Source organism: Phyllostomus discolor, chromosome 1, assembly GCF_004126475.2.
Source record: "Phyllostomus discolor isolate MPI-MPIP mPhyDis1 chromosome 1, mPhyDis1.pri.v3, whole genome shotgun sequence".
NCBI classification, from domain to species: Eukaryota; Metazoa; Chordata; class Mammalia; order Chiroptera; family Phyllostomidae; genus Phyllostomus; species Phyllostomus discolor.
The window spans coordinates 179,987,491-180,003,732 of record NC_040903.2 but is presented as its reverse complement, the minus strand read 5'-3'; the positions used below and the strand labels follow the sequence as shown (position 1 = coordinate 180,003,732).

Sequence of the window (16,242 nt, the reverse complement as noted above, 5' to 3'; positions counted from 1 at the left end):
CCCAAACTGACCTTTAATAGTACATACATTTTACAGTAAATAAAAAAATATAATTCAAGAAAATTCATTTATAATAAAAAAGTCACACAATCTACCAGAAAAAAAAAAAGAGTAGCTTTCTGAAATAAAAATTAATGCCCAATACATGGCCTTGGTCTCATGTATAAATTAGACTATGGCTTTTGGGAATTGCTAAAATAATATTTATTTCTATAGTGTATTTCATTTCAGGTAATCAAAATGCTTTGTAAATTTAAAAAAAAATCAATTATAACGCTGTTAGTGATTGGAGGTATGTTATAAATGTGCACTCAGAAAGGAAATCCAGTGGAGTTAAGTGTTCGATGAAGGCAGAATAAAGTTATCAAATATTCAAGCTGTAACACCACCTGTATATAGCAGGCATTGTAAGTCCACATATACAGATCAGTCATTTGTAGATGAGATTGCTTCTCTATCCGTGAACAGCTCAAGTAGGGATTCTTCTCAAATTCAGAAAACCATTAGATTGGCTTAAACTATTTGGCTAAGTGAAATAAATAATCTTCTGCTTAAGTTTGAACCAATTGTCTTAGCCTGACTAAGTCATCAAATTCTAAACCGGTATGTATTGTTTTTTTCTTGATTCAAATCTGAAATGATATTATATTAGCATTAGGACAATCCTTCTTTCAACGTGCACTAACAGGAGCAGGCAGGGGCACCAAAAGTTCAACTGAATTACACTGAGAATGTGGTGATGTGGGTGGAATTCCCTTCCCCACTCCTCAGGGCTTGTGGCCTCTGCCAGCTCAGTGATTTGGCATTGGTGCTGTTTCTAGAGTTTTGGTCGGCTCCTGGTTGTTGTGGGTTCAAACCACTTTGAGATTCGTGTCTTCTGGAGAGGCTTTCTATAGCTTCTAAGCAAACTCAGGTCCCTATAGAATCTTTGCAGAGTTGAGGCCATAATTTAGTACCAGAATTTCCCAGTTCTTTCTCGGAAAGATGATCTGGGGCCACAGTGAACCATCCAGGAATACGGCTCAGAACAGACTGCTTATGCCCATTTCTGGACACCTAAAGTTAGGGCTGGCATTTCGAGGTGAATATCTGTGATAGTTTCTTTATCCGTTTTCATTCCACTGACTGTCAGGGGCAAAGAATAAAATCTAGGGCTTCTTTCATCACAATATAGCAGGCAAAGTTCTGTGTTTTCTTCTTTAACTGAAAATTCCCAGTGAACTTAAACAAGTATGTGATGAGATGGGATTAAAGAAAATAGTCACATTATCCAATCCTAGTAATTTTTTCTGTTACCTTCAAATCACCATTCATAGTAGGTGATTGACTCTTACATAGGATTTTTATTTTCAATTCCTTCTACATATATATCAGTGCAAACAAAATAGTCATTTAACACAGTGCAAGAAACAGGAGTAAACTAAGAAACAAAGCTCTAGAGAGCTACCAGTTCCTTAATAAATGGATTAAACTGTTATATTTTGTTCTCACTAGTGATATTATGTCCAAGTTTGCTATTTTAAGTTCTCAGATATTATTCCAGATTTTTGGAGGGTGGTGAGGTGGGGTGAAGGATTGTAAATAACAGTTTCATTTGGAGGAAAAAAGTCATCCACATTCAAAGTAACCTCAGAATGTTTGTATACAAATCACCCACAAGCTTAATTAGTTCCATTTAGAACAATTTCTTAACTTTAGACAGAGAAGATTTACTTACATGTCCAGATCTTAGTTAAGTTAAATTTTGCCTGGTTTGTTTAAATTGGTAGAAAAGCAAATCATTTATTTATTCTTTTTAAAATAAGAGCTGATTGGACATAGATTGTGTCAAAACACACTGATGCCTAGAATGGTTTGGAAAAACTCTTAGTGATCATCTAGTTTGATAACTACTTATAAGAAATGGTTTTACGTAAGCAACTCAATGAGACTGGAAAAAACAAACATTCCTTTTTTTATATAATGGCTATCCTGTAATAATAGTTATTAAAAAAAATAAGGTGGTTCTACTGTTTTAAAGATAACATTGGGAAGAAAAGAATCCTGTAGTACCAAGTATTTTACACTCTAATTTTCTATGCAACCATATTTTAAAAACCTGCCAAGTTATTTTTTTCTAATGATATATTATTGAAAAAACATTATATCTACACTAACTATAAGATGTCATTTGGGGGATTCATTAGGTACTATTCCATTTTCAAATTTTTGTTTCATAGTTTATTTTTATGACATTTCAGATGAGTTTACACAGTAACTAAGATTACACAGTGCAAAGTCACTGAAATATTTTGATGCTGAGTTTACACCATGTCAAGTATTTCGATTTAGAAATATATAAAGATATGACTCATTGTTACATGATTTCCTATATAGTATTAGTCAACCCGTGTTTCCTGGATAAAAATATAGGCAGATGAGTTTTGCTACAACACAATCCTCTTATAAAGTAGATGTTAGTTATGGCCTCAACATCAGCATTAAAGTGGTTCCAGTGTATCTGAAGAATTAACTAGGTTTTTCAGTTTTTAACTCTAATACCTGGCTTCAGACAGCCATATATACCCTCCATTGGAAACAGAATGAAGAGTACTAATCAGAATTAACTCTCTTAATAGCCTATTATTTCTTGTTGAGAGGAAAATTCCTAAAAGTTTTCTTGATTAGTAATAGCATAATAAGCATTATAAAATAAATAATCTGACACTTTGAGACACAGCTTCCAGAGGACTAGTGAAAAAGCTGAGCCTACCCTTCTATGAGTAATACTGTAGCCATGAGAGAGTACTCCCACATACACAAACATTACAGTGCAAAGTGCCTGCGATTTTCAAACCTACTGTCCAAAGAAAGGGTCTGTTAAGCAATCACGGAACACGAGGCTTGGTTGCTTCAACATTTTGACTTCCTAGAGAATACACATGAAGTTTTATCTGGTCTGACTGTACACCGTGTGTTTATAACATCAGGAACACAAAAGATTAAAATAGAAAACACACAGTAACTATTTCAGGTTTTAAACAAATTACAAAACCACATGCTTTCTCATTCAGCAGGAAAGCTTAAATCAAAAGGCAACTAGATCTTTAATGCCGTTGGTTGTTCCTCTACAGGCCACGCAGCATGTTCGAGGGGTAGCTCTTATAGCTCCTTCTGACACCTTCCAGGAAGTGCCTTGTCAGCAGATCTGTAGCCTAAACCACTGCTAAAATGTTGGTTTACTTACTCTGTTTTATTAGGGTAGCTTCAGTTTGTTTATAAACTAACTTTTTTCATTTCTCCAAGGAAGCCTTTCAAAACGATCTTCCAGATGCTAGCTAACTAAGCACTTCTTAGCTATTGTCCACAAAGGTCAGTCTATTTACTGGCATTTGACCGTGTAGAACAGGAAGTTTCTGTTGCATCTTGTGCTCTTAACGAAATCCGACAACAGAGGACTGAACGCATTAGTCTCAAAACAGAGGGCCTCAGGATGGCAAAGACCCAAGGGTCAATTATTGAATTAATTGATAAAAATCTAAGCGCTTGGAGGTCCCACTTTTCTTTTCGGGAAGACTTTTCATTCATATATGCAAAAATCTGTAAGAAGCAAAAGGGGGAAATGAGGTTAGTTTTACATTGTGGCAGTGGACAGGCTTAGACCGTATGCAATTATTCAAAATTTAAAAACGTGTTTTGTTTGTGGTGGTGGTGAAAGGGGAATAGCAAAATCTCATACTTCTACATGTTTCTTCCTTACAAAAACTCTGAAACATAAGTATTATCTCTGTTTGGCAGATGAAGAAGTGGACTTTAGGGAAGTTAATAATAACATGCTCTGTTTACTTCCAAATACTTAATCTGACTTAATTATTGCAATTCAGCATGAGAGGGTACACAAGAGAGCCCAGGTTGTGGCCACTGGACTGCCTGGGTTTGAATTGGGCTCCATATATAGCTTTGGGACCATAAGTAAAAAACTAGCTTTTTAGTGCTTCAGTTACATCTGTAAAACAGGTGATGACAACAATACCTCCTTCTTGGTTGGGAGGATGAAAGGAAGCAATATGTTGAAGCTACTGGAAACAGTGCTGCTCCCTTAACAAGTGCCCCACAATGTAAGTTATTATCTCCATTTTACCAATGAGGACACTTGGGTGCAGAGAAGTTAGGTGACTTGCCCAAGTTCCCGGGGCTGTTTCGTGGACCCCAGGGAGCTGGAGTCAAGACTCAAGTCCCGGCTCCCTCGACAACAGTGCTTTGCTCACCAGGTGCTCCATCCCGGTCGCCTGCATTACAGCAAAGGTCTTCAGAGCAATGCCCTAAACACTGAAAAGCTGACACATCTTTACATGTTGACCAGTGTTCTCAAACTGGTATACCAGCTCTCATCGGATTCCTTAGATGTTAGAGAGCAACACAACTTTTTGGTCAGATTTAAAGGAATGGAACGTGCTTGATAAAGATCAAACACTGCCACTCAGTTTACAGAAAAAAGGAAAACAGATGTAAACCACACCCAGTCACTTAAGATGTGCTTTATAATGCTCCTGGGACTTTCTTAACAATAGCCCCAGAATTAGAAAGCTAATCCTTCTTTCCTCCACTCTTCTCCACCAGAAGGAATGTTTTCTTTCCTTCTCGCCTGCTTGCTCTGTAGGCATCTGACAACTGGATATACAAAGCAATTTGCAGGGAGGCAAAAGAGTAGGCATCTTCGAGTTGCTTATGTTAGGACAATAGCAGCAAGGTCTGGCAGCCACAGGTGTTTATGCCAGAGAATCTTGGCATAGGGAATGGAGAAAAGACTTGGCAGATGAGTAAGGAAAAAGAAGAATTGACGGTGGATTTCCCAGATTATAGAGAGAAGAGAAAGTTAGGTAGGCAATAATTTTCTTGGCAGCTAAACTATTTTGGATGAGAAATATACAGGACTTGTATGGTGTCTTTTAAGGAGAGATTTTAGAGCTTAGAAACTTAGGATACCATTGTATATAAGTATAGTTGAAGAAAATATATTAGTCACCACACACATACACACACGCGCACTGCTGAGCATTCTGTAGCAGAAAAGGCTCAGTTTATAATCTAGTGTCCAAAGAATACAATAACACTGAACTGGCTAGCCAAGTGGGCAGTGTATAAAGGGCTCAGGATTCCTGTGTCACAGCTTCACGCATGAAAATGAGTCAGGTTTTCAGTTCCTGATCTCCTTGGAGTGTGACAGAGCAATGAGAAGTGAAAAATGGTTTTAGTGGATGAAGCAATTCTGTACTATTTGTTTCCTTTCCATTTCATCTACCATGTTGGGTGATTTTTGAAAATGGTTAACATTTCAGGAGCTGGCCAATATTTTGCAGAAAACAGTTTTTTCTTTTACACTTAGAAGAGAGATCCACTGCAGCAGCCCTTCTACTGAAGTTCTTGATGTAAGCTTTGTCGTCTCCTTCTTCTCCTACCTCCTCATTTTTTTTTAAAATTGGTTCTTGTCTTTTGCCCTGAGTTTACCATTTTCATCTCGTGGACCCTGTTTCTTTTAAATTATTATAAAAGATATGTAACAAAATTTACCATTTTAACCATTTCAGCCATTTAACCAATGGTACAATTCAGTGCCATTAAGTGCATTAACATTGTTGTGTAATTGTATTGTTTATATATTTTTTATTTTGTATACATTATGATGCTTTGACATCCTAAAAACCTTTCTGTTGGGTAGAGACTACCCCTTCAGGAATAGCCAATTCTTGGAGACAGCCAGAGGCTCACCCGGCAGCAATCCTTTGATACGCAAACTAAGCAACCCAGAGCCTCCGTCTGGTCCTATTCCCCAGGAAGCAACAGTCCTCTCTCTGCCTTAATCTTCCCAGGGCCTGGTACCAGGCAACTAGAGAACAGAACTACAGCTTCGAGCCTGCTGAAATGATTTTAATAGCCAGTCCTACATTGGTCACCCTGCCTTGCTTCGCTTTTCCCTTGGAAACTCCATTAAGGGCTGTGGCCCAGGCTTCCCCCAGCAACTGCTGCTGTCTGGTGACCTGCATTTGCACTTTCCCATGTGGTCCTTGGTTTTGTGTGGTCCTTCTTGTTTCTAGGACTTGTGAGTATGACAAATTTGTTTTCTTGAGCCTCTCCTGTGTTCTGCCACACCTGACTGACCATCACATAAAAGAACAGAACAGCAACCATCACCACCACCTACTTCCAGAACTCTCTCCATCTTCCCAAACTGAAACTCTACCCAAGTAACAATAACTCTCCATTCTCCTCCCCCTCCAGCCAATTTTGGTTTTTCATTAAAGGCTGACACATGCACAAAGTCAATTAATTATTGTTTTAATGATATTCTGCTTCAGAGGCTGACAGAATTTATACATATTTTTGTACACTTACTAATACATTTGCTGTAAGAAAAATACCAAATGCTAATCTAAGTGAGTCAAGTGAGTTTTAATTCCTTAGGCCAGGCTCTCTGCAGGGCTTTACTAAGACTATGATACCTACAAAGTGGCACAGGTGAAAATAAGTGTTTTTTTAAAATATTTTATAGAATCCTTGCAGCCTCCCACAGAAAATTTCATGTTGGCACTGACTGGATGCTAGTTGTTTGAGAAACTTTCCTACCAGCAGTATAACCACATAGTGGTTTCAGAATTTTAAAGCAAATGAGAACTTTATCTAGCAGCTGGTTGAAATTAACCAAGGAGCATTAAAAGTATTCTGATGGCTTGCTCCCTCCCTCAAAGACTTTGACTAATTAAATCTGGGCTGTAACATGTGTTTTGGGTTTTTATTCCCCCCCCCCCATGGGATTCTAATGCCTGAAATAAAAACTAAAGACCCATTTATACCTGGCCAATCAAACAAACTTTGAGCTTCCAGAATTCCTGATCATTAACATACAATCTGATTTTCCCTTGGAAATTGAATCCTATGGAGGTAGCAGCTAATATTTACTAAATACCTATGTGTGCCAGGCATGGTGCTAAGCAACTTATAAGTCTTATTCTATTTAATCCTTACTTGAACCTGCAAAATATTATTATTCCCATTTTAGTAAGGAGGAAACCAAGGCTTACAGGGGTGTCCAACCTTTTGGAGTGTCTGGGCCACACTGGGAGAAGAGCTGTCCTGAGCCACACATTAAATATATTGTGACACGTGATCACAAAAAAAATCTCATAATGTTTTAAGTAAATTTATGATTTTCATGTTGGACCACATTCATAGCCATTCTAAGCCGTATGTGGCCCGCAGGCCACAGGTTGGACACCCCTAGAGAAGATTAGTTACCTTGTCCCAAATCATGCCCCAGGTAAGTAGGGAGGCAACGGAGTCATGCTCAAGCAGTGGGACCCAAATTTTCCTTTCAGCCACTACTCTGTTGCAAGCCTGTGATGTAAAGCCTCATATAAAATTCACCACTGACTAGGTTTGTAGGAGACAGCTTTTTGAAGGTGTCAGCAAGGTTTACGGGCAACACTGTTCCTGTTAAGAACCATGGCTGCATCTAAATAGCTACTTGGCTTTCTCAGTGCTTTTCTTTCTCCCACTTTCCACATCTAAATTGCAGGCAGAGATTGTTACATGTTTATCTCCCTTGTGAAAGACATTCGTAAGTATCCTGGTTATAGGCTTTGTGCAATTCATTCTTTAAAGACAAATTTCATGCGCGTACTTGATATTTTAAAGAAATTCTTCCCCTGAATCACAGGTGATTTGTGGTAGAGGGAACAGGAGCCCATTTCCCTTCAGAAGGAAAGACTGGGGCATAGATGTGGCTCCGGTACTAAAGAGTGTCCCCTGCCTTGTGCTCCAGGCGATCCCAGAGCCAGACACAAAACAGTTGATGCTAAGATTTAGAACTCTGGGCCTGTGTATCCAGGGTGGTGGCTCTAAACCCTCTGAGAAAATGTTGGATGCCATGAACCATCTCCCCAGAGCTCACATAAACACAAGCTTTTGGAAATAATTTCAGAGTGGCCATGCGCTGTCCATGGAGTGCAGGTATGCAGGAGGTGTCAGCCTGCCCTGAATGCACTTCCCCGTCCTTGGCCCATCCCGTCACTCATATGTCCCAACTGTAGAAGTCTTATGTCTAGTTTTTTGTTAGAGGGAAGCAATTTTAGGTAGCAAAATGGTTTGAGAAAAATGAAGCTTGGTAGACCTTAATATAATTTGAGGCACAAGGAAGGTGAGTTCAAGATAAGGATGGGGAGTGGTGATGAGAAACTTCACAAGGGAGGACAGGAGGAGCCATGGAAACTAAACAGATCAAGTTGCAGATTAACTAAATCTTAAGCCTTAAGGTAGGAAGAGACTTGTCAGATTGTCTTCCTGAAACACTGTGTCTTCAGAGACCAATCACATACCATTTCTGTTCTTTAAAAAAAAAAAACCTTAATGCTGTGATGGCCTCTTGTAATGCCAAAAAGGAAATATACCATCCCTAAGCTGTTTTTCTTTAAACTGATGTCTTAATCATCGGAAACAGCAGTGATGATCAACACTTCCAAGGGTGGAGACATTAATGCACAACTTTTCTTTTGGGGAAAGGACTATGGTTCTTGCTGCTTAAATTTAAAATCCTTGGTGTAATTGTGTCTTTATTCACAGCCACCATTTTATAATATCAAAAGGCAAAGGAAACGATGTCATGTGAAAACACTCATATAGGAAACTTTCTTCTCTTAAAAAGTATTTTGTAACCCTGGCTGATGTGTCTCAGTGAACTGAGCACTGGCCTGCAAACCAAAGTGTCGACAGTTCAATTCCCAGTCAGGGCACATGCCTGGGCTGCAGGCCAGGTCCCCAACAAGGGGCGCATGAGAGGCAACCACACATTGATGTTTGTCTCCCTTTCTTTTTCCCTCCCTTCCCCTCTCTAAAATAAACAAATAAATAATTTTAAAAAAGTATTGTGTTTGTGTACAGATGATGTGTTGTGGAATGGTACACTTGAAACCTGTATAATTTTGTTAACCAGTGTCACCCCAATAAATTCAATAAAAAGAAAAAATAAATAATGTGTATTAAAACTATTTCAATAATCCCCAAACACATCATTAATGATGCATGAATTATAAAGGACCTTCCAGTAGTAAATGGATATTAACTTAAAACATCACCAAGCAAAGTTCATTATGGTTATGCATATAGATTTCTAGATTTGGCCAATTTCATGTCAGTTTTACAACCCCTATTCATGTCATAAAGAGTAGCAGGAATGAACGGGAAACTGCAGTATTGTTTACTTGAGTTTGTTCTGCTTGGCAAAGATCAGATTTCCACTAATCAGGTTTACCTGGAAATTGTAGCCCTGAAGAATTTCTAAACATGAAGAAACTTTTAGAATGAGTCAATGGTTTGCTTTTGAAGTTTTAGAAGTGAATAAAATGTATAAGCACTTTATCCTAATGGCATGTGGAAAACAGTGTAAAAGACCAGGAGTTACCGACCATTATTAATAAAGCAGTGAGAAAGTGGCTCGATGTGGTTGGGAATGAAGACACAAACAGTATCTGAGGCAAGAATGGGGCCTGATATATTTCCTGCATTCTGTTCCATTTCTTGAAGAAAGTTTCTGTTTATCTCTGTGAAGTGATGACAACAGCTGATTAACATAAGGAAGAATTTATTAATTTATATAATATCCCTTTAGTGCATAAGCAGTTTAGAATATGTTGTTGGTCCCATGCATAATTTCATATTGGACAGCCAAAGTAATGTCATTTCATAAACAACTCATGTCTTTTTTTAATATCACTTAAGAAATGTTTTGTGGTAACAATGGAAGATTTTACATGAGGGGTAGCTTGTTTATTTCTTAACTTTTAAAAAAAAATCTGTTTATTTATTTTTAGACAGAGGGGAAGAGAGGGAGAGAAACATCTATGTGTGGTTGCTTCTCACATGCCCCCTACTGGGGAGCTGGCATGCAACCCGGGGATGTGCCCTGATTGGGAATCAAATGGTGAACCTTTTGGTTTGCGGGCTGGTGCTCAATCCACTGGTCACACCTGATTATTTCTTAATTTAAGCATCATTTACATTAGCCAATCTCCTTAAATCTCAGTCACAGATCTGTGAAGCAAAAAGCAACTTACACACTTGGCCCCAGCTCCGGCCCCTTGATCTAATATGGAGTAAAAGGTCTTTACCATTTTATTTTTAAAGCTCACAGATTAATTCATAAATGGAATTAAGAGGCAAAGTGGTCCATATATTTATAACATCTTCACAATTCTCTTTGAAATCTTGAATTAATTTTCTCCTCTGTTACCCTCTGATAGTATAGTGGTTAAGTGCATAAGCTCTGTGCTTAAACTGCCTGGCTTTGCACCCTGGCTCCAACATTTACCAGCTGTGGGACCCACGGTAAGCTAATTGCCTCACCCATAGAATGGGAATAATAATACTATCTATTTCACAGGTTGTTGTGAAGACAATAGGTTAGTGCACGTAAAAATTAGCACTCAAAAATGTTAGCCATCTTGATGTTGATGATAATAATGATATTGAGGTTGAATCTGACTTCATTACAGGCCTCTGGGTATTTTACATTTTGATAGTTTCACTTCCTAGACTTTGGAAGTCCTAGACTGGGATTCTTGGAGGATGTAGTAATTCTAACCTGCCCACACCTTGGGGCAACAACGTTAGTAGTAGTTTCAGGTTTCCTAAACCCCCACTCCCCTCCTTCCCCACCTGCTCCTGAAGTGCTGGAATAAGCTGGCATCCCACTGGGCACCCTCTTCCTTGCTGGGCCACTTTTAAGGGACATAGAAAGCAGCTCTGGCAGGACCAGGCTGAGACAGGGTCACTTGCGAGTATTTTCTGGGATGCAAGGGAAAAAATTAGTTGGAATAGTTCATTAATAACTTTTTTTTACCTTGCTTACATTTTAAATTGATGATATTTTGTATAAATTGAGTTAAATATATTGATCAAAATTAATGTTTCTTTTAAATTTTTGTTGTATGGCTTCTAGAAAATTTTAAATTCTGCATGTGGCTCATGTTTGTGGCTCACAGTGCATTTCTATGTGTCTGTGTGTGCTCTGTGAGAGGAACGGAAAAATGTCCGAAGGCAACCACAAGCCTTTGCCGAGTCCAACAGTTAGGAGGTGTGGAAGTGAGGCCTGTCTCGGGTGGGAGATTGGTGCAGGCAATTTCTGACCACAGGTTTAGTGTGGACCAATAAACCAAAAAGACATGCGGGGAAAGGGTCCCACAGGGCACATGGCAAGCATTTTGCAATATAGCAGAATGTATGCATCAAACAGTGGCCATGAGTTTGAATTATCGGTTAAGCCCTCCAAGAAATAACTTAAATTGAGGTAGTGCAGCATTTCATAGGCTTTAAAATGCTGTGTGAATGAAGACACTAACAAGTACCAAGAATCCACTGACAAAATAACCTTCATCTAGCGCCCCCACCATGCCGTAAACAGGCACTTTAAATAAAAACACAGCTTCAGAGCGAACCTCCTACTCCCCAACTCCTTCTAACCAGACTTCTAGCTCTAAGTCCCTTCACAGCAGCAACTCCGGATCTGCCTCTGACTTAATACTAAGGGGGGAAATGTGTGTGTGTTCATATATATTCAAATATATAAAACATACATATATTTGAAAATTAACATATTGATGTTGGAGTCTTCATGATAAAAGGCAAATTTACTAAAAAAGAGAGGAACTGATTGAAAATCACTACCTTTATTTTTAAAAATACAGTTTATACAATAGATCAGTTCCTAAATTTCTCATCTGAGCCCATTCCTAGGCTGTTTAAATAGCTGGGGGTCAGGGATATTTTTATGTACACACTCACAAGTAATAAATAAAATTCCAAGAACTGCTAAGGCCTACCTGTCCAAGACAGGCACTCATACAGAGATGATTTATGACTCCTATGTTGAATTCTAAATTGTTTAGTGGAACTTGAAACACTTTCTTTCATAGATACTTATTCTGCATCCTAGTCTCAACCCCAAAAAGTTGATTTAACTCCTAACATAATCTCAACGTCCTATCGGTGAAACAAAGCAAACCCATAGGAGCCATGTTGGTTTCTACATCATGGCATTTCTGTTGCACAAACTTCCTGGCTGTGAGCGGAATGGGAGTTACAGCCTCCCACAATCCTACTTCATCTAATGACATAGTACATTGTACATATCCCATCTCATTCCCCCTCCGAAGTGTAACTTACTGATTCCGCCCATCTTCTGCCCTAACAGAGGGTGGGGCAGATGTGTGTGGACAGTGGGAACCACAGAGAAGAAAATGTAACTAAGAAAAAGAGTTAATTTGGGGGAGGGAAGGGTCATATCCAGGCTTTTAGAACCCTGTGTTCTTTCCCACCCCTGAGGATGAGCATATGAATATAATCAAAAACAGTGATGACAGTGGGAAGTAAGATAAAGTTACTTCCTCAGTTTCTACAGGTCAGACCAGCTATTGGCAGGCACTGTCCATTCGCTTTTTTTTCCCTACAAGATGTGGCTAGCGAGAACCAATGACAACTACTTGCTCCCTGCAAGGTCAGTCTTGTTATGCTGAAGATTATGAAGTGGAGCTGCCCAAACTTCCAGTTCCCACATCTCCGTAAGAGGCCAGCCCACCCTCAGACATATCTCCCACTCCCTATGGCTCAAACTCACAGCCTTCTCAGAACTAACGCCTGAAGTTGCTCCGCACCAGGACAGCACCCATCCCAGTACCCAGGGTCCTGCCCTTCAGTTGTCCAGACAGGCTCTGGCCTGCAGGTCACGGCAAGTGCTGGACATGCCTACCTTTCCCATCCCTGAGATGGACCAGCTATTTCTATTGTGGTTTTGTGCTCATAAAGCACACAATTATAAGCTGAAGAGCACCTGTATACATTTCTGATAGTGACATCAAGAAGATATTTTGTAAGAGTACAAATGCCTCCTGTAGAGGGATTTCAAAAGCTTACCAAGGGGTTACTCCAAGCAACCAGCCTTTCCTCTAATTATCGTTACAGACCTATTGTATTATGAGTTCATGGCCACAAAGAGTTACACTACCAATATGTAATTTAGAAAGCCCGTAAACTTGAAGGTGTTTCTTGAACTTTGAAGACAAATAATGAATGCTCTGGAGTTCTGCAACAGGGACCCTTCTCACCCCGGACCATTCTCAATGGCAGCTGCAATGCTATGGGTTGGGTACCACGTTTTTACCCTGGGAGAAACAGCAGGCAGTTATGGAGACTAGCACCAGTGTGTGGGAAGGGGGTACCAGGAGGCAAAATGCAGCTCAGGGAAGTCAGATTGTAATTGCCAACCACCCAGAGGGGGAAAAGGGGCTGCCTCCTCCTCAGATGCTAAACCAGGATAGTTGGGGGGCGGGGGCAGGCGGGAGGGGGGCCTTGCGGTGAGGGAAGGGACACTGATAACAGGCCTTTGATTCCAGGATGGAGAAGCTGGCTGGTTTAGTGAGTGCCAAGGCTCCCTGTCAGTGGGACCGTATTACTGTATGGGAAACACTAACCTAGAGAGGCCCGTGCGCCAGGGTTGGGGGGAAAGGAAGTGGGTAAAGGTGAGAAGCAACAGGGGAAGTCTACAGATTAGGACACATTTTTACAAGTTGTGAAAGTTTGTGTGGCAGTGGAAAGGGTGGAAATGAGAGAGCGTGTGAGAAGGCTGCGCAGAGCTGGGCTGTGGAAACGAAGTGAGTGACTTACTGTGAAAGGCAAGGAACAGACGGCGAAGGTGATGGTCATAATAGCAAGGAGAATAAGGTGGTCGGTCTCCTCCGCCATGGACACCCTTTCCCCTCTCTTGCGGGTCGCAGCGCCTCCCCGCCCGCTGCCCACGGAGGGTCCGCAGCGGCTTCTCCTGCTCTTGCGGTACATACGGATGAGGTTGGCGATGACACTGAAGTTGCAAGCGAGCACCGCCACGATGAGGAGCAGCAGCAGAGTGGCGTAAAGCTGCAGGTACGCGGTGCGCCCGTGCTTGAGGAAGCACCACGTCCCAGGGCAATACTGGACGTACTGCTCGGAGTTCAACAGCGGCACAGAGCAAAAGAGCAGGGAGACGGCGTAGATGGCGGGCAGCACTGCCAGGCCGCTGCGGCGCTGAACGTGGCGCTGGTAGAAGTAGGGGTGCCCGATGGCTAGGTAGCGCTCCAGGGCCATGGCGAAGAGCATGAGCATCGTGGCCAAGCTGAAGAAGGTCATGGCAAAGGCGAAGTAGGTGCACACACGGCTCTCTGGTGCCAGTGCCACCAGGGTCTGGTTCCGCGCGTACGAAGCCAGCACCACGGGGCTGATGAGGCAGGTCCCGAGCAGGTCGGTGAACACCAGCTCGGTCACCAGCACGTGGAACAAGGAGATGGAGTTTCCGCGGCAGGCGCCGCGCCCCGCATCCCCCAGCCAGCGGCGCGCCAGCAGCGCCAGCGCTATGAGGTTCCCCAGTACCCCGGCCGAGAACATCACGGAGCTGATGGCTGGGCTTTCGCCCGAAGGGAGCCACTTTCGAGTACCGCAGTCCTCGAAGTGGGAGTCATTGGAGGTATTGTCCATGGTGGGGTGTAGGGAGCAAAGATGTGTCCTCTCCCGGCTTGTACCTGGCAGGATGAGGGTCTGACAGTGGGAGCCCTCCTGGACCCAGAGAGAAAAGGGGAGGGATCGAAATCCAGAACCCCCTTCCGGCCCTCGGCGCTCCCGAGAGCTGGCTCGACCCCGGTCTCCCGCAGCTGCTGGACAGGCAGCTCGGCTGCAGCATCCGGCCGGTGCTCCAGGCTCCGCCGACCCGCGCCCACCGTGAGCCTAGGGAGCTGCTGACTCCTCCTCCGCGCCGCCGGAGCTGGGCTCAGTGTGTCCTTGGGCAGGCGCCCACGAGATGCCCCGGGGCACTGCGAGCCCTACAGCGCTGGCGGGGAGTGGGGAGGGAGAGGGTCCGGGTACTGGCCGGGAGCGCTGCCGGGGAAGGCGTGCGGGCTGCGGGCGTCCGGGAGCTGCTTGCGTCCAGGGGGAGCGGCGTTTCCTGCTCCGCTCCCTCGAGTGTGGGTGCTGAAGCCGCCCAGTCGTCTGACCTTCTCTAGGAAGTGTTTAGCCCTGGCAGAGGCACGGAAGGCAAGGCAGCAACGGGAAAAGCAAAGCTAGTCGCCAGAAAAGAGAGAAGTTAGGAAGACGCAGTCCCGTGAGATGTTAAAAAGAAGGGAGTAACAGACACCAAAGACAGCTTTTAGTAAGACCAATATGTTCTTTATCTTCTTCTTCTTTTTCACATTCGCAGGAAGATACACTAAGAGGGCGGGACCCACACTGGGAGGAAGTGGAAAGCCAGCTTGTCCATCCAAGCAACCAAACCATGCATGCCCCTGAGCTGCCTGTTGCACTCACTATTGCTTTTATTCGGTTGACAGCATTTCACCTTTTCCTATGCCAACACCATAACGGCTAACCAACCACTTGTTTAAGCAACCATTTCTTTTAAAAAGGAAAAAAAAAGATTCTTGTGAAGAATTTTTTGTGGACACGGCTTTAACTACTGCACATTGTTCTCTCCTCAAGCTCTGCCTTGAAATAAAAGGTCGTGCAGCCACTAGTTTTTTCACAGTTAACCGCGGCCTATCCGGCAAGACCCATTCCTGGTAACGTTTATTGGTTAAGTGGTCAGGTTAAGAGACTGCAGCTGACAAAAATGGTTGTTTACCATCTACTGTCATACTTGCCGAGTCGTGAAAATGGGCTTATGTGTAACCAAAAAAAGTCCAGTTTGACAGACATGAGTAGTTATATTCTATAAGGAAGGTCTTAATCACATGGGGATAGGAGGAGGAGAGAAAGGTGGAAGGATTTGCATAGGAAACTGGCAAGGGAAAAAAAATCATCATGTTGGAGCGAAGGAAAGATTGTTTGTTGGAAAGCACACCTTACTAGAGCCTACTTGCTCTCCATGGATACTTTAGCTCACATTGTTAATTCTGGCCAGGGGATTGGAACGGGGGATGGGGTTCCCAACAGGGCAAACTAAGGGGGTTCTCTTTTTCTTGTATAAGAAATTCAACAGTGGCAGGTTGGTGAGCCTCCCCTGGAGTCTCCTCTCCGGCCCTGTTATTCCTAGCACGCTGGCCTCTGTCTCCATGCTCTTCCCAGCCGGTCACCAGTTGCTGCCTCTGTCAGTCAGGATCCAACCAGAGAAACAGACCCACTGAGTGATAAAGAATGAGAAATTTATCGTTAGACACTAGACCTATGTCCTTCAGTATGGTAGCCACTAGCCACAGG

At 42.4% G+C, this 16,242-nt stretch overlaps 1 protein-coding gene across 1 annotated transcript; it reads right to left on the bottom strand.

The window, feature by feature from the left end:
* Positions 1-258: 258 nt before the first annotated feature.
* Positions 259-15,389, bottom strand: PTGER2 (prostaglandin E receptor 2). The gene is made up of 2 exons (XM_028507316.2): positions 13,690-15,389; positions 259-3,579 (listed from the first exon to the last, which is right to left on the bottom strand). Exons 1-2 carry the CDS (start codon positions 14,530-14,532, stop codon positions 3,358-3,360), a joined length of 1,065 nt encoding a protein of 354 aa, XP_028363117.1. The 5' UTR covers positions 14,533-15,389; the 3' UTR covers positions 259-3,357.
* Positions 15,390-16,242: the final 853 nt, after the last annotated feature.

Excerpts from the sequence above, each read along its gene's own strand:
- PTGER2 (XM_028507316.2), bottom strand. The coding sequence starts at position 14,532 with ATGGACAATACCTCCAATGACTCCCACTTCGAGGACTGCGGTACTCGA. Across the intron at positions 3,580-13,689 it reads TCTGTTCCTTGCCTTTCACA|ATTTTTGCATATATGAATGA; the intron begins GTAAGTCACTCA and ends TGCTTCTTACAG.